The sequence below is a fragment of the Athene cunicularia genome (assembly GCF_003259725.1).
Source record: "Athene cunicularia isolate RWA chromosome 1 unlocalized genomic scaffold, athCun1 chr1_part1, whole genome shotgun sequence".
Taxonomy (NCBI): Eukaryota; Metazoa; Chordata; class Aves; order Strigiformes; family Strigidae; genus Athene; species Athene cunicularia.
The window spans coordinates 70,362,533-70,386,264 of NW_020799091.1; the positions used below are offsets into that span (position 1 = coordinate 70,362,533).

Here is a 23,732-nt window from a genome sequence, read left to right on the forward strand (position 1 = left end):
TAAAAAGTGAATTCTCACTGCTCAGGGGGGGGGGGGGGGGGGGGGCAGGGAACAGTCCATTGCCTCACCCACTCACCAATTCACCAATGCCTGCCGCTCACACCACTGGACTGAACAGTTCCTTCTGCGATCCCCCAAATGCATTAACTGGGAAAGTTAATTAATCTCAATTTGTTTTAATCTAGTGGCTCTGAGAGGACAGTAAGTATTTCAAGCTCCATCTAATTTCTAGTGGAAGCAGTAGATTTAGGACTGAAGGAAGAATAATGTTTTTTTCCTGATTCTTCAGTTCTCTGCTTCTTCATGATATAGTAAATAATAAAAACAGCAAGACAAATTTATATTTTAAAATAGCTTATATTCTCAAAAGGTGAAGCTGTATTTTCTCATTCTTCTACTCAAGAACACGATAAAAACATTTAAGCCAAAATGAAGAATTCTAGCTAGAAATTATCCACACATCTAACAGATGACAACAAAGGGATTATGAATTTATTACATTAAAAAATAATTTTTAATTAACAGAGCAGAAAACCTACCCAGAGCCTCTAGAGACTCTTTGGGTTGCTCTGGGAGTTTAGAATTAAATAACTCATAGCTTATTTAGAGGGATTTTCCTCCAGTGGCCACGTCGCTGCGTTATAATACGCACTATACATCATTGCCGTACAAGAACTGGTAACAAACTTCACTGACACTAGCATCAGAAATTTATGAGGAGCTCCAAGTATAAAAGACCATTTAAAATAACTGGCAGAGGGAGATGTTAGAACTGCTATTTTATCAAACTCTGCAGTAAAAACAATGAAAAAGTATACCTTCAGAGTTGTAACCACAACATGTTAGTAAATAAAAGTCTACAGCTGATTTTGAAAACTTTAAATAGTGAAACTGCATGAAAGAAAGGAGGAACTAACATTTTTCAGTGCTACTTCTCTACGTTTTGCTTGCAGTCATCTAATTTATTATTAAAAAATACTCAGCGACTCTAGTAAAAGGGAATATATATCAAAATGAACACTTTTTTTATCCTGTAATCTTATCCATGGGAAAAAAATGCTCATAGTGGAAATGGAAACAGGAGTTAGTTTTACTAGCACGACAGGTTTGAAAGAAGGATACTCTTTAAACCGATATTTTTTAATGTACAGGAACAAAAAACAATGTTGAGTGAAACAATACAACATTTAGCGTTGGTTCATCTTATTTACTACTCTGAGAACACAGAATTATCCATGATATTACCTTTCTAAAATGTTAACTGGATTTGCAGAAGACTGAGTGTAACACAGAACTGTACCTTGGAGGCAAATGCCTACCTTAGAAGGAGAAGCAGTTGAGACACTACAAAAACACATAAGAACTGTTCAAGCAGAAACACAATCTGTACAAAAACCAAAAGGTCATTATGAAAAACTAAATGACAACAGGCCAGGACACATTCATGTAAAATGTTCAAAGTCCATCTTTGTTTATTTCTAATATTATGAATTATCTGAAAGGAAAACAAAATGAAAACTCAGATGACTAATGTTCTATTAAGCAATCAATGGGTTATAAATAATTACAAGCCTGTCTATGCACTACTACATGAATAATTTTTACATTTATTTTTATTCTAACATGTACACAGAACTGGAAGTCTAATGCATCGGTTAAGATACAAACAAAATTATAAGAAAGAATTTTTTATGTTAATGTATTTTTAGTAGCCACTACAAAGATATCTTTGAAGTTGGGATTTTTGCCTGCGTATTTTATTGTATTCCTCTGTGAAATGATTCTAAAATTAACATGTTTTTTAAAATATTGGCCCTAAAATGTGTTTTGCAATTGTCATTCCAGTCAATTTAGGATTATTTCCCATATATGTAACTAATGAAGGTTAAGTGATGCCACCCTGATACTAAATTATTTCACATGCAAAGGAAGAAAATGCAATACTTGCCAAAAAAAAAAATAACCTGAACAAAACCTGGGCCTTCTACAGAGGGGTGATTAATTAGATCTGTAACAATGTTGTACTGCATCAAATCTAAACTGTACTAGTGAAATGTAGCATAGTAGAATACCATCTTATTTTCTTACAGGAGATGATATACAGTATCTTTAAAAACCCCTAATTCCCAACTGATAGAAAATGTCACTAACTTCAGAAGTGAGGTATTGTGGATAGCAGCTCACATGTTGGGTCATGGAATGATTTTAGTGATGAAACAAGTTTGTCACCTGTATCGGGTGCATGTCAGAAGAAGCGAGCTAGCATCTGAGATGCATGTCATTGTGTCAGCACCAAAAACAGGAAAAAAACTTGCTGCAGCAATTCAGGAGGTTCTGGCAAGAAGACAGCTCAAGCAGTCTCACTGGAAGACAGCACAGAAAATGCTACAACTTCAAGAAAGGCTTTCAGTTTCAACTGGAATATTTACTTTCCTCCTTACTATAATTCACTATGACATATAGCTACATATGTTACTGAAGAAATAAAATATATACTTTCTGTGATGGTTAAAGTGTAAAAAAACTTATTAAATCTATTGAAAAAATAACTGGGCAAATTACACATCAAACTGGAGATTCAGTCTCCATTTCAGAGTAATTTCTAAAGCTGACTTGCTGCTCCAGTAGGAAACACTGTAATGCAGTGACATGGTCTTTACAAATGCTGCATCACTGAATGCACCTGGAGCTACTTTCTTGAGCTTGGACTCTAAGCATGACAGCAGGATCTTGAGGACTATGAAATTCTCAGTATGGCCCCAGTAATAAGTCTACCCTGAGAGTCTAAGGCTTTCTGTGATTTTTGTGACCCATGGTCTTACCTAGGAATTAACAGGCCAGTCTAAACATGTATTAGACTTTTACAATCTCAGTATAGAAAACACTTAGGCTCTGCTTCAGTTCAACCAGCTTACTGTGTGTTTAAGGATACGCTGTTCTATCTGTACACACATCACTGGTTGATATAACCAGACCTAACACTACACCTCTCATCCTAGACTTCATCAGGCAAAAGATGCTAACATCCCTTCACATCTGCCCATCCAAAGTGAGAAGGACCAAATAATGACTCACATATTCTTCATATACTCATTCAACTAACTTAACAGAGCAAATACTCTTCTAGAATCAGTAGACCTTTGTCGAGTGGATGTAACCTTACAAAGGATCATAAAGGCTTACCTGATAGAGTATATTCATACACTATCTTTGAGATTAGTCAGTCAGAATCGATTGTAACTATCAATCTTCAGAGAAATATTTAATAGGTATGTAATGTTTACTTCTCTGAAAGCATCTGATGCAACTGGATCTCAGTCTGAAGGACTAAACTGCTCCATGAAGCCTCTTTGGGAAGAAAGTTAACAAATAAATGAATAAACAAATAAATGACAAAGCATATCTATGTAATAAATTGTTTTCAAGCAGAGATTTGCTAGACCATGACATGGAATATAGTTACAAAGCAAAGGTGTGATCATCATGTGTTTAAACACTGGTGTTACCTGTGCTGTCTAAAATAACAATGAAAATAAGGGCTTGAAAGTTCAGCCTTCAATACACTTCTGCACTCCTGGAGTAAGCTGCACTACTGCTCTGACATGGTAGTAAGTAAATAAAGGCTATTTTAAGTCTTTATTTTCCCACTTGTACTAAAGAGATTCAGCAGGCACGCCGACACCAGTTTTGTTAAACACACACTTTTACTTTGTTAGGAGCACTTAGCACCATAATGAGTAGATTCCAATAGCACTGTAGTTGTTTCCACATTGCTAAAGAGTACTACTGCAGAATATATTGATTTTGACAAAATGTCATTTAGAAAAAAAACTGTTTGAAGAAAATCAGTGTTTTGTTGCAACATTTCAGTAAATATTTCAGTAGTTTCATACTAAATTAGCACTACCTTGAAAAAAAATAAATCAGCATTATGATAAAAAACATTTTGACTGTTCCCAATAAATATTTTTCAAAAGAAGTTGTATTGAAAATATTTAAATGCTAAAACTTGATGATTCTAGGCCAAATACATGAATAATAAAATTGCCATTAAGTGATTCCCACAGAGCTCAATTAATGGTTTTCATCTGGAAGTGGCCTCAAGAGAAGACCTCACAACACAGTCGGTCTACTACTTGGTGTCCTCCATCCCTACACTTCAGACTTCTTTTGGAAGGCTTCTACAGGAGTTCTTCATACCCTGCAGGAATAAGAGCTCTAATTCCTCAAAAGGCACCTTGAATCTGTTGTCTGCCTATCTGATTGTAGCAGGAATCCATACTGGAGTCTGACAACTCACCACTGTGGTTAAGGATGGGTGGAGGACATATAGTCACTTGTGATTTCTCTTACACCATCTGGTCATTCTGCCAAAATAGTCTTGGAAGACCTTGAAATAACCCACTAGAGAAGAATTTGAGCAGTTTGAAGCATCACAATTGAGACTGAGAAAACTACTGCGAGGATTAGCTTCTCCCTTTGCCCACTCCCCATCCTCTTCCTGCTCTTTAGCATACCTGAGGCTACAATGATTGACTTATCTGGAAAACTCTATACCAGTTCCAGGGTAGATAACAGCGAAGAAGATGCCGAGGTGAAGAATGCGAGAAAGTACATACTGAGAAGTTATGATCATGTGTCAGTGAAAGGTCTACTACGTAGGTAGTGGGAAACACAGATTATGTCTGATCTGAGACACCCGGGAACTCATCACCATCTCCTGAATAGGGGTGTGTGTCTCCAAGCACCATAACTCAAGCATGCCCTGACCACAGGAATAATATCCCATTTTCCACCTTTTTATGATGCAAATAGAAATCATATTGTCTACTTCAAGAGATGCAATACTTAATCCTGATCGCTATTTTATTTTCTGTCCTAGACTTAACAATGCCTTACTTCTGAAGCTTTATCTTTTTTTGGAAAGGGAGGAGTCAAGAGTTCTTGAAAGATCACCTGCTCTCAATACCCATTCTGCATTAAAAGAAGACAGATTTTAACAGCTTTCAAAATGTATTACTTTTTTTTTTTTAAAGTTCATTGAAGTCATTAGAAACTCTCATCTCAGGGATTACACACTCCTATATGTTATACTGTAGAACTAAGGAGCTTGAGGAAAAGTAGTCTCAGACATAAATTAATTCATGACTGAATATGCAAAGACACTCGGACTTTCCCTTCTTGAATTCCCAATAGCATAATTCAAACATTCCTTCAGAAAGATTTTTAAGGACTAGTGTGATTTAAAGCAAAAGAGCTGCTGCTTTGAGATTTCCTGACTGGAAAAGTCTAGAAATTTTGGGGAAAGTTTACAGGTTTTCCCCTTTACAGTCGTAGACAGACACAGACTGCTTTATACTGTTTGTACATTGAAGCATTCTGGCATTCTGAGAAAACAGTTGGTGAAAGCAAGCAACTGCCAGAAATCTGCATGAGTGCACGGAGGTAGATTTCACTGCAATGTCAGTGATTAACACTGGACAGCTTTGGGGATTTAATGAGCACATCTAACAACGATGATGACGCAGGTTATAACAATACGTTGTAGAAAGTATGATCTACAAAGAAAAATGTGGTCAAAATCTATACACATCTTTTATCTAGGTGCACATTAGCTAAATAAACACAATAATTTATTTAAATATTCCTTAGCTTAAGCATTAAGAAACCAGCTGCAATCACAGATATTCCTGAACTGAAAATCATGGAGGCTGGGAGATTTTTCTAGGGTAGTATCACTTTTTTGTGCTATTCACTAAACATCTGATACTAGCCCAAGTCAGAGATATGATATCAGGCTAAAAGACATTTGCTATGAGCTGATATGGCAATTCTTACACCCGTTTACCTCTGCTTCTCATAAACAGAAATGAGAATAAAGATGAAGATATCACTTCACAACTAGTTGCTAATTAAGTAATGAACAAATAACACATCAGATGGGAGATGTACTTCAGCATCCCAAAATGAAATGACAATTCATTCTAAAAATGGGAGTCAGAATGGCTTTGAGTTATCTATATTAGCACCGTTATTCAAATTGAGAATGTGCTTTTGAAGTGAATCGGTCAACTGCTCTCCCTTACTACACCTTGGTTCATGCTGCAAAACTGTTTTGGAGCATGTCAACTTTATTCCCTTTGGACGGGCCCAAACCACAGATGCTGTCCATAAACACACCTAGAGTGTGTCCAACTATAATTTGTTATGCAGAACCAAACCAGAACTAGTTCTACAAAGCAAACACACAGCAGAAAGCATTTAATGTGGACATCAGGCATCCAGCTGCATTCTGCAGATCTACACCTGCTGGGCTGCATGGTACCAGCCTTTGTCACTAAAAACTAGACCAGGTGTCAGGCAAGCAGGATCTGTCATTGGTCTGCTGAAGGCTGTAGGACATCCCACCTCTCATCTGTGGTCCCATACCATAAGATTATTTAATTGCTTTAGATGGAACTTTGAGACCTACCAGTGAAAAGAAATTTCCACAGTTATTTCAAATATGTGGTTAACATGACATTCTGGTAATGAATTCCCTTACAGAGGTACAGTATTGTACCTTGGTTTTGTAACTATCCATCCCCCACCCACATCTCACTTGTCAGGCTCTTGAGAAGAGACGCATTTGGGCAGAACCAGACCCTCTGGACCCAATGAGCAGCTCAAAGGTCAGCCTGCAGAGCACGCAAGTAGGTCTCATCAGCTCAGTGTGGACAAGGCATTTTTAATGGAAATCTTACAGATTGATGCTATAAATAGAGATGTCAGTCAGCTTCGTTCTCCACTGACATGTTTCCAAAATAGACAGTTTCCCACTTTTGTTAACATAAAGCCTGCAAAATAATTCTACATAGCATTAAAAAAAAAATTACCTGGTTTGATCAGTACACATCAAACACATTTTTATCTGTGTTAACTTCATCAACATTTTCTCCCTCATCTCTCATACATGCTGAACATCAAATATTTCTTTGGAGCAGTACAAGGGAAAGTGGAAGCAAAATTTGCATCACAGAAAGGCCCTAATGGTGTCAAAGATGAAAAGCACAGGGTGATGGCATCCATGCAGCTGGCCATCGCACCCAAAGGGACAACCTGCCAGTGCAGCATCAGCTATAGGTCTGAGCCTTGTTGACTCTAAAGTCATGCATTTCCTTCAGAAAAAAATTCTTTGGGAAAAGCTGAACTGAAAACATCACTGGAGCCTTCTGTCACAGAAGACTGTGGGGAATTCTCAGCAGCCCTGAATTCTGGCTGAGAATTCACCTTTATTTAAAGGTTCAACAAGTGTGGCTTAGCCAGGATGCTTAATAAGGCTCAGTGCAGTACAGCCAGTACATCTGGTACCAAAAAAAAGCTGAATTTGTTAGGCTTACAGGTCAGTATATAAATTTCTCAAAGAGACTCTATGGCTATGTCTCTATTAGTGATTTAAACATGACTAGAATATAAAACATATACTCTGGCACTGAGGCCATCTGCCCGTATCTCAAGTCCCTACTATTAGACTTTCTCACCCTCCAAAAAGGAGTGGCTATACATTAGCTGGGTATCAGAAGCATCTGTGGCTCATGCAGAATTCTGAGCAGCACCTGGGAAGCCTCTGAAGGAGCACCAGCTGGCAGGGGCCAAAACCATCCCATGAAGCGCTCCAATAATTTATTAGTAGGTTTGGTTGGACTTCCAGTACTCAGGAACATTTTCCAAAACTGTCGTGGTCTATTGGCAGCATGTCTATACATGTGTCCTCCTGCCTTTTTTGTGTGTCACAAGAAGGAGATGAGAGTCGAGGTGGGACAGCAGAAGAAACACACATGAACTCACACCAGGGAAATTCAGTTCCCAAGGATACTTCTTTGTGATCCGACAGTAACTGTTGAACTGCAAAATCTTTAATAATATCTTTGGGATATACATTAACTCTAAATGACACTAAGCCTCTAGAGATTATTGAATAATTAATAAACTTTTTTCCCTGCTCTTACCAGTGTCTAGTGCTCTAGTTTGTTTATTCCCATGAAGGGAAACCAAGAAAAAAATGGCATTGGACCTGCTGGCAGATACTTAACACTGAGTCAAACAAAACTTTTTTTATTCAGTTTCTGTATTTTTCACTGGGAGTTTTGCTTGAAAAGAATTAAGAAAGCACTGTTGTGAAAATGTGAGGATCAGATCTTCATCAGGTAGACTTTACAGTCAGAACAGCTGAGGGAAAAAATGGGAAAAGTTGTCTTAAATCACCTCCTTGTTCCTCTGATCCCAAAGGGCCAGACTGAGCCAGCTCCAGCATGAACTGCAGCAGAGCAAGGACTACAGAAATACAATACTGCTGAGTCATTTAAGTGTCAAGCAGACCCTGTTGCACACAAATTCTGTCTTCTGCTCATCCCGACAAGCTTCTCTCCATGTCTCACTTGGACAGAAAGGGGGTAGTAGCTCCAGGGAGGTATTTCCAACAGCATGCCATTCCAAAGGGAATCCTCAGCTCTGAGACAACAACCAACAGCTAGACTCCCGAAAAGGATCTGGCTATTTCCTAGACCTCTGGATTAAAAAAGCCCTTCTCATATACAAAACTTACAGTACAATTCTAGACAACAGCAGGTATCATGACTAGCATTACAACTGGTGGCCACTGAAGAGAACACTTGATTAACAACAACAAAGATAAGACAGAGTGATTAATGCAAAAGGACAAGTTTTAGAAACACATCCACATTTAACAATCCCAGCCAACATTCTTGCGAAGCTAAAGTGTTAAGTAATACAGTGAGCACCTGTATGAAGATGTTGAACTGAATACCAGCTGCAGTTCTGCTACCTGTTTTGCTACTTTTAGAAACAAGGTGAGGGCAGAAAAAGACCTAAAATTCATCCAGATCATGGGACGATCAAAAAAAGTTATGTCTGTAATAAGTTTTTCAAAGAAATAAAGATTCAAAGTATTTTCAGAATTTAGTCTTGTAATTACATATAATTCTTCTGCTGCTTTTACCAATACTCACAATGCTGTAGTCCTAGTTTTTCAGAGAGTATACACAGGATGGAAGGCATGGCCACTTCTCCCCCTTCAAGGCACCTAAAAAATCAGGCTATGATAATTGCTTAAAAATTCCAGTCTTGGCATGAAGATCTGCGTGGCTGTAGCTTTTGTGCCATCCTATGAAGACACAACGGGATAATCTGATGGTCAGGATATTGACATTAGTGCTGGATTGCTTTGCTTCTGCCAGTCTGTGTGACAGCCGACAAAAGATGGGCCAGAATCTCTTCTCTTTGACCCCACTGAAATTGTACCACTGCATGTAATAGCCAGATTTGACACTGGAAAGGAAAGTGTGTTCCTCAGAAGTCTGATATGACACAAGATGATAAAATAATCTCCTCTGGAGTTTTTTCAGTCAATCAATAAAGTAGGTGTCTTGGAGAACACTGAATATATGTTTTTGATCACGTGGAGACTACAGCTCCTTCTGAGTAACTACTTACCAATGGTTTTTGTGAAAAACCCTGTCCTTGCTGAGCAACGCTAACCAAATAAAATCGAACTTTCACTCCACTACGATCTTACAGTAATCTAAAAATTTAACAATTCTCCCCCATTCCTTCCCTGTGTTCTCTATTAGAAACAGTCACCACCTACAGTACGGCTCACTACAGCAAAAGCATAGGTAGAAATAAACTGGAGGATTTTTTTGCAAAGGTCTGGTTCCTCGAGTCTTTTAAAGACTTGACTCCTTCTTATTTATATGGCACAAATAAGGCATAGCATAACAATATCATTAAAAATAAGCTCTTTCTGTCTTCAAAAAAATTAATATGCCTGTATTGACAGCCATGCCACATCAGCAGAAAAGGAGACACAGAAAAGGATGTGAAGCTGAGTGTTGAGTGATGAGGCAGGGTAGCCAGCTGTGGGCAAGGATGTCTTGAAGAATACGAAAAAGCCTAACTGGTAGTGTGTTGGTTATGCTGCAAGAACTGATGAAAAAATACCACACTTCTGGCAAAAAACCAACCGGAATGTAATAAGACATGAAGATTCAGTGAGGGACAACAGGGAGAAAAAGACAGAAACATACCAGTACTCTCAGTAGGACAAAATCAGGTTGCCATGATAGATGGCCACAAAGCAATGACAGATTGAAAAGTAACCCTGACACTTTCATCCTTTGATTGCCTTAATCAACATTACATCTAGTCAATTCTTCACACCCATTATTTCCATATAGCTGAAGATTTATCACTCATCTCTGAAAGGCAGTATTTCATTTTGTGTCCTCTAGAAGCAATTAACTAAATCCATCTTCTGAATCTTCAGCATTGTTACTGCCTTATTGCTGTGTTTTAATCGAATTCCTCAGAAGTGGTCTGTCATGAAGTACAGATTCATCACATTTTATTTCAGGTTTGCTTTGGTTTTATTACCATGAAGGAAGTCACAGTAACATATAAATGTATAAAGAGACATAGGATTAAACAATGCCACACCTAGTAGGGCACATGACATTCAATATTGCTCTGTAAATGTTATAATCAGACACCATATAATGTTGCAAAGAATTTTATAACTCAGTTGTATTTAGCTTAATCCAGCAGTGGTTTTGGAAAGAGGGAGGGATTTGGTTTTCCCACAACAGATTTTTTTTTTTTTTTGGTAGACTGTACACATTAGGAAAAGGACTAGAAAAATAACAATGAGAAAAACGCAGCCTCCTGCTTTAGAGCATGATGTGAATAATCAAGAGGCAAGAGAAAGAAAAATTGCAGAAGATTCATACAGGAGTCTCATAAGATTTGGTCACTTTCCTGAGCTATTAAAAAAAAAAAATATCATTCAGGGGCTTTTAGGGAAAAGTAGTAACAAATTACTATGACTTCTGTCTTAAAGACAGCTGCTCAATGAGCACCAGCAGTTGAATTAATAAGTATACTTATATCTGAGTGGAATAATTCTTTTTTTCAGTTAAACTACTTTGCACATACAGAAGCCTTTGTGCCAGATTACTAAATGACATTATACATGTGTCTCTGCGGGTAAATTAGAGGGATATAAGGCAAGATTATAAATGAGATCCTTCTAGATCTGACTAATGAAGGAAGGGGATAACATCACAAGTGTTGGGGCTAGATTATTCCTTTAGGGAGGCTAAAGGGATCTTCAGATGTTGAATTTTTTTTTTTTTTTTTTATGTAAAGATAAAGAAATACTTCTCTAATGGATAACAAGATTACTTTATGCAAACTCCTGGCTTCCCTTTCGAAATTACAGCTTCAGCATCCAATTCAAAAGGCACCTAGCACCACATAAATGGATATGCCAGGAAAGATGTACAGTATCAACCTTGATGCGGTACTTTATGGTCAGGTTAATAATATATGAGCCTGTGACTAAAGTGGCTCTACAGCAAAGATAAGCTGATCAACTATCTTAAATGCATTTTCTAATTCACTGACAATCATCTTCTTCCTCCTTTTTTTTTTTTTTTTTTCTGTCCATTTAAGGGGGAGGGTTTATGAAAAGAATTGTAGGCAGATAATCCACATTTTTAAAATAGCTTATCTATTCCCAAGATCAACCATTTTTCTGAAGAAAAAAAATGGAAGAAATGCCAAAGGAGACACCATTTTTTGATTAAAAGGAATTGAAATACTTCCTCCTTAAAACTGATTTCTCTGCATCACCTCTCGTTCATCACACAAACACACAGGTACTGCTAACTACTTCTCTTTACTTTTTATAATCTCTTACTGCCCAAGGACAACCTGCTCTCTCTGTTACACGAGGTAAAGGTGAAGTCCAACCCAGCTCATTTAGGCAATTAGCTTGCACCTAGGTGTCTAACGAAGGCTGCGCAGGGGATGCTGGTACTTTCTTTAGTTTGTATTAATGAAGAGGCAAATACTCTGGAAATGCTCCATAAAAAGACCATGATCTACCTAAACTGAGGTGAACATCTCCATCTAGATTTAAATGCATGTTAACTGCCCAGCGTAACTGGTTCAGATGCCACCTCAAGTTCCTTCTTCTCTCCATCAGTAGCTATCACTAATTTACCAGAGCCTTCTGCTCTGTGATGCAGCTCAACACACAGCTTTCCAACTGTGTGGGAAGTCACTATCAACAAGTATGAAGGCAAGTAAGACCAAGTGACAGAGCTTGTCTACAAGAAACAAGTTTGCGACAGCAGTTTCCCAGTGTGCAGAGGACATCTGTCCAGGAAGGACCTCGAGAAAACATGTCCTTAAAGAGAAACAAAGAGCTCCAACAGCAGGGCAGAGTCAAGAGGACATGCAGGTGGCATTCACTTACCTCACCTACTGTCAGAAGCCTAACAGACAGGTATTTGGCCCAAGCTGTGCTCCCTGTATGGCAACTGGAAAGAAACAAGCTCTCTACAATGAGTTATCTTCTTACAATGAGTTATCTGCTAACACAGATACTGTCAGTCAGATAGTCACAGCTCTCCCACTAGAGAGGGTCCATAATTTCTCACAGATGCAATGAACTGCAGGTTTTGGATATATGTAGCCTAGCACATAAAGTAGGCCAGGGAGTTTTCTGGTCCAAAGGACAAGTGGCATGGCATGGTCTGTTTCTATCTAGATAAACTTATCATACAGAACAAGTAGCTGCATCCAAGCTGCCTACTAGGAATGGACCTGGCATGTGCTAACCTCCAAGTACCCAACCATCACATGGGAAAATGCTAGGCTAAGTCCACGCTAATGATTAACACAATGAGTGTATGCCTGAGCTCAGGCACCGTGCTCAAGTACAAGGGTCTTGATATTCTTCAGATTACCAGGAGCATCACTACTCTTAAATCTAGAAGATCCATAGCTTCTGGGGTACTTCTGAAAACAAAATCAAGGGTTGCATCTATTCTTCAAGTTCTGCTAACAGTCTGCTATGCAAAATTCCTGTTGGTTTGGGAGCTGTTTTTGCTATCCAAACAGAAAGCCTGTTTTACATGATTGGAAAATGCTATAGAAAAGCCAAGTGTCATTTTCTGAATAGCCCAGGAGGTCAGAAGCTAAAGCATATCACTGCTGGTACATAAAAAAATAAGCATGTCATATGACAAAAAAAGGCCCAAGTTTATCTTCTGTATCTTTAATGACTAACAAGACTTACCACATTACTCAGTACTCCCACCTTGAGTTGGTGTATTCTAAAATTCAGAATTTAAATGCATTCATGTATTGTCTATTATTTTCAGCTTCAAAATTTCAGTGCATTTATAAAGGCACAGTAGCATCAGAAACCACCAAGAAAAATAGCTACCTGCTTACAAAGTAACTTTTGATTAAGCAGAAAAACAGTTTCCAGTAGTTTACATTTTAGCATTCCCAGTCTGGCAGAATTAATTTCTTAACTCTTCCAGACTTATTTTCCCACTGTAGAATGTGAGCACAGCCAAGCTCAACTCCTGGAATGGGAAGCCCTCACCTCTTTGATTCTGCACAAGCCCAGTGCAAAGAGTGGAGGGCCCTGCCCAGCTGAGCTCACGTGGTGTGTGAATTGGATTACACCTCAACATTTGACATTATAACTCAGCAATGAGCTCACACACTAAGCCTATGACGGATAAGTAATCACCTGAATGAGATGTTAAAATTCCCTGATGTGATCAGGCAACAGCCATGTCTGACTCAAGGGAATAAATCTCTTCCTTCCAAGTAAGTTCAGGGTTAACAGACCTGCAGAGCACGATAGCGGGGCTACCTTATATCTCAATTAAAAGAGCAACGGACGAGCTATTTTTAATCACATGGATTTGAGCTTGTTTTTAAATATTATCTGCTCTGTTCTACATGTGTTTTGACTCAGGACTCAGACAAAGTCTACCGGACAAACCCTCCATAGTTCAAACTGTATACAGAATTTTACATGCATTAACCTGCTGGGTAATATTACTTAGTGCTGCTAAAGATTTAACTCTGAACCAGTTCAGCACAGTGTTCTACTTACTTTCAAAAAGACAGGTTAAGGATTAACAATAGGTGGAATTCATCCCAACGTTAACTAAACACTGAGCATCTATTCTAGGACAGTCAACTCTTCTCATTGCCTTCTCCATCCCATTACCCTGTTAGCACTTCTAGACAGGCACTTCTGGAGGGACAGTTGTCCTTACTGCCTTAAATACCTGTCTTAGGACAAAAAATACTGTCTTATGGAAGTGCTACTCTCTGTTAAAGGGAACTCTGATGATCAGCTCTGGCTGCATGCTGGTCATACACTGGATAACCTATTAAAAGCCTGTGAAACAAGTTGTATTCAAGGGCCATCCTGTACAGGGATCTGTATCGACATAACTTCAGGGCTTCCAGAAACTGTACTAGCTGCACCAGAGGTATGTCTGGCATCTCTGCAGAGTGCTGTATTGTGCTATGGAGACATACCCATGAACTAATGAAAATTCAACATTCCTATTAGTGTAAAGAAAAAAAGTCATTAACTGCTATTGAACTGCCAATTATCTAGTGTAACTGCAGACCTCCCAGCACAGCTGTTGTACCTTCCCTCTCTGCTGTATGCAGTATTACATTCATATTGCAGGTTACATTATCACAGCAACCTGTAACCAGTTCCTAACTGCTGAGAGAACAAATTATTTTGCTGAAATTATTGGTTCAAATCCGTAATAGTGAATAATGAATTAGACATGCCTAGACTTGGGGATTTTTTTCCTTGCAATCTCTGTAGTTATAAGGAACTGTGAAATTCAATTACAAATATTACATGAACTCTCCTTTTGAAATTATTCTCCTTCCAGCTATCTTTTATGACTGTGTGTCATAGGGGAGAAAAAAGAAAGTTTATCCTGGATAAGCTAAAACCCCTAATGGTAACTAAATATTACTCAACCTCTTCCACGGCAAGTTTTTATCATCCTTCAGTATTGATAGATTGCACTTGATATTATGTGTTTATTTTATTCTTTCCTAAGCATCCACTACCAGCCAGCATCAGAGTCAGGACACTTGGCTAGGCAGACCTTTAGTCAGATGTGTCATGGATGTTCTTGCGTTTGTATGTTGTCTTCCTCCAAGCATGAGATTGTCTGCCATGCCTTTATCAAACTGCTAAGCTTTCTGTATGACTACAGATATTAAATTGTCTGAATAAGCACTCAGTGCATGAATAAAAATCTTTCATAAACATCACTTTCCTTTCTCTTTTCTTCTGTCTTCAAAGGAATGTGAAAAATAGCTAAGCATAAAGCAGGTATAAATTCATAAATCCAGATTCTGTGAACCTTCCACTCCTGCATAACTTAAATTATTGTACTTCTTCATTACTTGGGCATGATGAAAGGCTGTTGACAGAAGAAAAATGTAATTACGGTTATATGCACAGAAGTCCTGACCTTGTACATTACAACTCTCTTTTTTATGACCAGTATGTTTGAAAGGACATACATGTGATGCCTGCTGCAATCAACGCAAAGATACCAAAACCACAATGAAGATACATACACAATCCTGGTAACTAATAACATCTCAGGTGATGTGGCATATCCTTATGACACTGACGTGCGTTACAAATGACCTATAGGAAACTCCTGATCTTCTGCAGCATCACTGTGAAATCAGTAGGGGCATCTGAAACCATACCAAGACACACAGGTGTACAACTCAGGGGGAGCACTGACATAAATTATAACTAAATCAGAGTAGAAATTCACAGAAATACAGTGCTGGAAAGATCTCAAAGCATCAGTTAACCCAGCCTCTTCAGAGGCAAGAGCAACATCATTGGAAGAGCTATTTTTCTGGTCTCTGCTTGAAAATCTGCAACGAAGGACATACTACAACACTGTAGCTAGTTGAAAATTAATCTGAAATCAGTTCCTTTCTTCAGGTCTTACTTTAATTGGTTCTAAGATGATCATCCTCCTCTCACCACCAGGTTCCTACATATTGGGAAAATTATGTCCGCTCTCCATCCTATTTTTCAGTGCTAAACAAACTCATTTACTTCAGCATTACTGATACACCCTATTTTCTGATTATTTTAAGTATAAACATTTGTTTCCTTCCTTACACCTCCCATTCACTTCCATCTCCCTGCAAGTAGTGCAAAAACACTAGACACAGTACTCTTGCTCAGTCTTCACTAATGGTGAACAAAGAAACCCCTGTCACTCATGAATGACACTATCTATGTATGCAAGATGTGTATTTTTTTTTTTCCAATTGCATTGCACTTGTGACTTGGAGTAACTTTTTCAGTTACTTTAGACTCTGGTCCAGTAAAACCTCCTCATCCTTCTTTTCTGCACTGCTGCTTAGCCAATTCTTTCTCATTTTAAGTACTGGATTTTTCCTTCCTCACAAAATGTAGCACATCGTGCTTGCCCCTTCTTTCTTTAGGGCCATTCCTCTAATTTGTAACATCCTTTCGAATTCCCTTTTTGTCCCCTGAAATGTTTGCACTTATTCCAGACTGATGACATCACAGATTATATCTAATTCATCATCCAAGTCAAGATGATTCAACATTTTTAAAAGCCTACTGCCACCTCCCAGCAACATTAACTACCTCCTTGTCTCTGAATAAGCAGGTACTTCTTCCCCTTCACAGCAGCTGCTTTCCTCTGCAGATAAGCAGAAGTCTGCCATCAACTTCCTCGACCAAACAGGAGTCATTCTTCTATCACACTGTCTGCTATAGGCTGTTCGGAAACTAATTTCCATTTTGTAATGTGATTTTCCTTGTGTATGTTTCAGAGATAGTACCTTCTAGACTGGTGTACTGTTATATATTTTTGAAAAGCTCGTTATGACCTTTCACGCTGTATAATTAAATTATAAACTGTGGTTTTGACAAATTTTGGAGGTTTGAAGTTCAGATGTCAAAACAGCAATTTCAACAGATCTACAAGTTCAAACTTGGATGTAATGCAGTGCAAGCTGCTTGAAACACCAATGAGGTATATGGCCAGGGAAGTGTTAACGCACGGACAGTGCAACTTTGGTTCCAAAAATTTCGACGTGGCGATTTCAACCTTGAAGATCAAGAAGGTCGCAGACGTCCTTCTGCTATTGATGATGATGAATTGAAGGCTCTGGTGAAAGCAGATACATGCACAACTGTTCGAGAACTTGCCAAAGAACTCAGGGTAAGCATATCAACTGTTTCTGAGCATCTGAAGAAGATTGGAAAGTCGAAGAAGCTCGACAAATGGTGTCGCACAAATTTAATGAGAATCACAGAAATCACCATTTTGAAGTAGTGTTGTCGGTGCTTCTTTTTCGCAACCAGAATGACCCGTTTCTTGACTGTGTTGTGACATGCAACAAGAAATGGATGCTCTATGATAACTAGCAACGATCGGCTCAGTGGTTGGACTACAGTGAAGCTCCGCAGCACTTCCCAAAGCCGAATCTGCACCAAAAGGTCATGCTGACTGTCTGGTGGTCTGCTGCTGGTTTAATCCATCACAGCTTCCTGAATCCAGGTGAAGCAATCACGGCGGCGAAGTACATCCAGGAAATCAATGAAATGCACCAGAAACTTCAACGGCTGCGCCCAGCACTGGTCAACAGAAAGGGTCTAATCCTTCTCCACGATAACGTGCGGCCACACGTTGCACTTTTGACACTGTAACGGTTCAACGAGCTGGGCTACAAAACTCTGCCTCATCCACTGTACTCACCACACCTCTCGCCCACCAACTATCACTTCTTCAAGCATCTCAACAGCTTCCTGTGTGGGAGACGCTTCAGAAACCAAGAGGAGGCTAAAACCGCCTTTGATGACTTCATCGCCTCCAGAAGTCCAGAATTTTATGCAACCGGAATAAATATGCTTGTTTCTCGTTGGCAAAAATGTGTTGATTCTAATGGTTTTTATTTTGATTAATTAATTTTATTCTGAGCTGAGATATGCCACTTCAAGCCTACAGGTTGAAACTGGCAATTAATTTCTGAACAGCCCATACAAGCACTTCTCTCTCTGTCAGCAGGAACTACGAAACATGACAGCAGTGGTGAGAGAGAGTGTGGCAGGCTGGAAGCATTCTGAGTATTGGGGAGTTCTGGGGAGTACTGTCCTGAGGAAGAAAAAAGGGATAGGGCCAAGACAAAGGATTAGAAGGAAGGATGCTTTTATCACCAGCTGGCAGCTAGAGAGAAGGTAACCCACTAAGTCTGTTCTCCAGGAGCAGTACCTGCTGCTGCCATCTTCTAGTGGATGGCTGCTGGCTCATCCCCAGCACAGCAACAGCACCCTTTGCAGGGAGGGTACTCTGGCATCAGGAGATGACTCCCTGCTTGGGAGCTACTTCTTTTTTCTTCTACTTTTTTTTTTTTCCTGTATTATCTATCAAACACATTCATATATATATACACACACAAAATTATTTATATGGTCTATCTGCCATACCTGTTTAGTATGATCTACTAGTCTCCCTACGTACATTAAAATATAAAGTATATACAAGCAAAAATCAGTGAAGTTATGTATTCTATTCTATTGTGATTTGTGATCAAGTTATAAGCACTGTGCACATCAATCTTCTAACTAGAAAACTTGTCTTTGCAATAAAAATTATTCTGTATTCACTCTATTAGTACAATTCAATTTTTCCATCTGAATCTTCAAAGCAAAATATGTCACAACTCAGTTATAATTTCCTTGAGGTAACTGTCGAGATTCTGTTTGCAAAGTATTTAGAAAGTAGCTGTTTATGGCAGGAAATATAAGCTACATTTATGATAGGAAACAGGTTACATTTCACTCTGCCTAGCTGCAGCCCCTCAAAGACTAACCAAGTTGCCTTGGTTCTCTCCATAGTCATTCAGGAAAGATGGATACCTCCCAGGCAGATCAATTCTTTCCCCGAAAAACAATCCCACACACAGATGTCTAAGATACCTGTTACGAATCAATGCCTTCCCCCTTCTGATACCAGAGGGAACCTGGAGAATGAGCTTTGGCTGGACACCTAGGGAACAATTCACTTACCTAAGCAAGGATGTCTGGTGTCATTTTGGATGCCCTGGATTATGCAGGACTCCTGCATAGGGCTGGCAGGTACAGCACGGGATCTACGGGAGTCCCCTATCCTTCTGGAGAGGCAGCTGGTGTCCAAATGGGATACCTCGAGGCACCTAAAATACCTAAGAAGTACTACTGAAGTATCTTATTTATTTTAAGATAAATAGCTCTCTGGACTCCACCACCTGTATTGACAGGAATAAGACTCAGTTGCTTAAATTTCAGGAGCTGGTGTCATGTCTAACACATGTGCACTGAGCACACACACACACACAGAGCAGAGGACTTGAAAGAGATCTGCACCAACCTGGACTGGAAATTGGAGAGCAAGTATGATACCATGAAACCGAGATGACAGTAGACACCTTGCCTAAATAGTCACATTCTGTTCTAGAGCTCCATTAACTGCGGTTGTAGAGCTTAGCAATCCAGCTCTCCTTCAGACATCTAATTGTCTACATCTCAATTTACAAAAACTGAATCCCAACCCATTTTTTAGACATCTGAAGTAAGATGTGACAAATCTCATCAACAGAAGTATGAAGGTTCTGCACCTTCAAGTACTTCAGGTGAAATATGAACTTAATTCACCTAAAAATAATTATTTATGCATCACTATCTAAGAGAAGTAGACAACATTTGCCCTGGGTGAGTAAGAACTTTAGTTGACCTTAGAGCAGCAGTAAAACACAGTTTGTCAGAAAGATGTCAAATTTTCTTTGAAAATCAGCAGGCATCCAATGAAGTCCATATGCATACTTGCAGTTTTATAGTGGAACATATGTAAAAATAAAAAAAATTACAGCGTTAGCATAGAAAAGATTAAATCTTTTTCAGAAACAATAACTCGTAAGTTTTATGGTCTGACTTTATGTCAAACTAATTTTCTGAGTACAGTATTCTCAAAACAGCAGGATAACTATATAGCCAATGGTGCCTCCTGGGTTTTGCTGGTTTAACTTTATCGAAATTAGAGCCTTTGAAAAACCCTGGATGAACAGCTCTGAGGTCCCATCTATACACAAAGAGAATGCAGACAACACTTCACAGAGCAGTAGCACATGTCTCCTTTCTTACAGGAAATCACACTATTCTCTGAAAAACATTTTATCTAAGGAGAAAGGTTCATGTTTACACTGATCCCCTTGTTTTATCTACCCACTTTACAGCTTTACCTCCCAGAAACTATAAAACACATCCTAAAATGATGGTAAAATGAAAGCACAGCACCTTAGTCTTCCAGCTATAATAATGAGTTTAAAGAGGGGACTCTTTGGAGACTCAGTGTATTGATTAGTTAACTTCCTAAGGATAAACAGCTATGGCAGTATTTGGGTGACTGAAAATTACACACCTGGAACTAGTGCACTTGATTCATAGACCAAATGTTGAACAAGAATCAATTTATAAAAAAAATCAATTGTGGATACTGTCTGATTAGAAATAGGCTGACAGACTAGTAAAAATCATGAGAACTATTTCTTTCATAATTCACATCATCTAAGCAAAACATACCTTTAAAACACAGAAAGTACACAACACAATCAACCCAAATCATGTAAAATGTTAAATCATAAATCTAAATTATTGAAATATGACAACAATAATCTTCCATAATCTTTATTTGTAAGATGACTTACAGTATCTTCTCAGTATTACATTTGTTATTATTGATTAGTATTTTGTTTGGAATGTACATTACTGTAATTTTACAGGCATTTACAGCAGTTTTAAATGCAATTATGGCAGGCATGCAGAAAAATAGGTAGGTGGTTAAGTACCTAATTACAGGTATAATTTGTGAAGTAAGCAAATAATAATGGGAAAGTATGCACAGGTGAAGCAGGGAAATAAAACACATGTGGAGATAATCATATATATGCAGGTCATTAAGAGACTGTAGCCCTTTCTTGAACAATGCACTTCGTACATGCAACTTCATTAATTAATTCTTGCTACCATACATAAACTCTTATAAATATCAAAGCATATTATCTTTATTAATAAATTTAGTATTCTCAGTATGACATAAACAGTATAGCAGAGTAACATTTTCAATAATGCTACTCAATATTTTCAAGATGTTAAGAGATCAAATAGAAATTGCTTAATTAAAACTTTTCAGTGAAACAATTTCATGCTGTGCAGTCCTGATAGTTGCATCAGTCCTCCTGATCCAGCTTAGCATTTCGGCATCAAAAGCAAAGGAAAATATTAACTGTTCCATGTAATCTGAGGAAGATGCAAATTACTATTCAGTAAGTCTATTCTAGAAAATAGCTACAGGTAGCCTGGGTGTATGGAGGGCAAAGGATTTTTAATAATTTTCAACAGAAAGACTAAAACTACATAAATACATTTTTTAAATTCTGGAAAACCAAATGAGTACCAGTAACTGAAGATTCATAGAGGGCTATATTATGTACAAGCCTGTAGTTTGATTAACAATAGAAAAGAGTACGATACAAGCTGTAATTCTTGTTAAAAAGAATTGTCATTGTATCACTAAAGCTACATTACAGGCTGCCTAGAAGGCAGTATAATAAAACTTGCTGTAATAACTTTTTATTTATATTCATAAAATTGAAGAATGTTAATTCTCTAGTTATTTTATTTTTAATATAGAGATGAATTTTAACAAGCTAATTTATAAAAGGTTACACCAGTGTCTAGTTTTAAATCAAAGGAATTAATGTCCATACCAACACAGTTCATAGAAATTCTTGTAAGATAGTTCAGCAGTTGATGAGGCTAAAGGTCAATGTTCACAATATCTGCTTGGAACTAAATGAAAGAATATGTCAAATATTCAAAGTTTAGTTGGTAACCAGCATGAAGTTCAAGAGCCATGCCTCAGATCTTCAAGCTAAGTGTGACTTTTATTTCCCCTCCAAATTACTATCTTAGAATGCATACTTCAGTAATCTTGAAAAGCTCCTTCTGTTCATCTTTTCCCACCACTTCTTGGTATTTACTCAATAATCTTTGCAGATCAGTACAAAGTTACCTAAAACAAATGGAATTAATAACTCAGGTAGTACTTAAATATAGCTGTGCTTAGTCAAAGATGAATTCTTTCACAGGGAGAAGAGACAAGCTCAACTGAGACTCCTGTAGTAGTAAGGTGTTCACCAACCAGAAGCCCTTTCCGTTCATTTTTCCTGAAGTAATTTAATACAATTTTTGTAACAATACTACTTCAGCAACTCCCTTCAGAAACACTTATTTGTTTCTGTTGCAAGATCTGTATTGGTATTTTTCAGACTTTGCATCACCCCATGAGAGGGCAATGGAAAAACCTCTTTACAGCTCTGGCAATTAATGGGAAACAGCACTGACTTGTAGGGCAGCTAGAAACTTAAGTAACTGGTACACTGGCTCACTGGGAGAAAGGGATGGCACCCATCCTCTTGAAGAGCTCCTGTATCATTCAAGATCTAATTACTCAGTCTAGCAGCATAACAAGAACTGTAATTACTTACTTTTTCTTATACGCCTGCTACAGTGGGTTGGACTAGTTGTTATTTAAACCTAAGAGGCTTTACCACAGCTGGGGGGGGGCGGGCAGGTGGAAAGCACAAAATGCAGCATACATCCCCTCATTGTCCTTCCAATCTCACTCTGCCTTTCTCAGATATTTATTGCCTATGTGGCACTTCACATGCACAAAGCGTCACATCATAATTTCATGCGTAATGTAGTGCTTCCCTAAGTCTGGAGCATAGCCAAAGGTGGGGAAGGGAGCAGTGGGGATAGTGAAGTCAGACTTTTCAATTACTCTTCAAAGACTCAGCTTCTATTATTTTTGAGAAGCAAACACACAGGTACAGAAAAGCCTGTGAAATATACGAGGTGTTTCTGCAGCTGTCTGAATTTGGAAGAAACCTAAAATAAACTCTTGTAAGAACTACCTCATTTGTCCTTCCTGAATGAGTAGAAAGGCAGACAGTGGTGGCACTTTGCAAACAGGTAGTACCTCTGTTTAAAACCATTTTCTAAAAAGATCATGAGTAAAAGTTCCTATCAGAATCTTGGGTCAAGCAGGTGAAAGAAGGGGCAGGATTCTTGAAAATGCACAGATCATGTATAAAGCCAAACTACGCCAGCTTGTAACACTGCAACAGCGCTTTGAAGGAGGAATAGTGTGATGTGTCATATTTACTAAAAGAGAGCTCAGCTTCCAAACATGCAGGTTATTATTTTTAATGTCATAAATATAACTACAGCATTGCAGAGTAGGCAGGTCTTTTTACCTCAGGTTTGCAAAACAAGGGAAGGAAATATCTGAGATAGAAAGGGAAGGAGTAATTTATTCAGGAACATGAAAATTTCACCTCAGATTTAGGGTTAGGACAACAAAGAGCAACTCCAGCTTCTAACCGCAAACCGCCAAACTATAAGACCGGGGTACCGAACAGCAGAAACACACTGAGCACCCCCTTTTCCTCAGTGAGCCTGACAGCCCCCGAACAGCATCACTCTGAGAAGCAATATCACAATTCCTCCAAAGTCCATACACGATCGCGCCTGCTCTAGATGCTCAACAATCGTTAACGCACTCGCCCATGGCACAGCTTGTCTACCGACGAACTGCATCGTTTTTTTTTTTCCCCCGAACCGCCCAAGAAGCGGGGCGATGCCGACAAGCCACGGCCCTCCGCCACCGGCCCCGGAAAACCCCGCCGAGCTCCAGCCCGCTCCGCCCCGCGTCGCATCC

At 38.6% G+C, this 23,732-nt stretch overlaps 1 protein-coding gene across 1 annotated transcript in view; it reads left to right on the plus strand.

The window, feature by feature from the left end:
- Window positions 1-23,732, plus strand: part of GABRA5 (gamma-aminobutyric acid type A receptor alpha5 subunit) — a 115,262-nt gene that overhangs the window by 6,260 nt on the left and 85,270 nt on the right. The window contains exons 3-6 of the mRNA XM_026845944.1: window positions 4,513-4,658; window positions 14,209-14,363; window positions 16,947-17,135; window positions 17,342-17,619. Of these exons, the coding sequence (XP_026701745.1) occupies window positions 4,513-4,658; window positions 14,209-14,363; window positions 16,947-17,135; window positions 17,342-17,619 (768 nt within the window). The remainder of the gene's footprint in view (window positions 1-4,512; window positions 4,659-14,208; window positions 14,364-16,946; window positions 17,136-17,341; window positions 17,620-23,732) is intronic.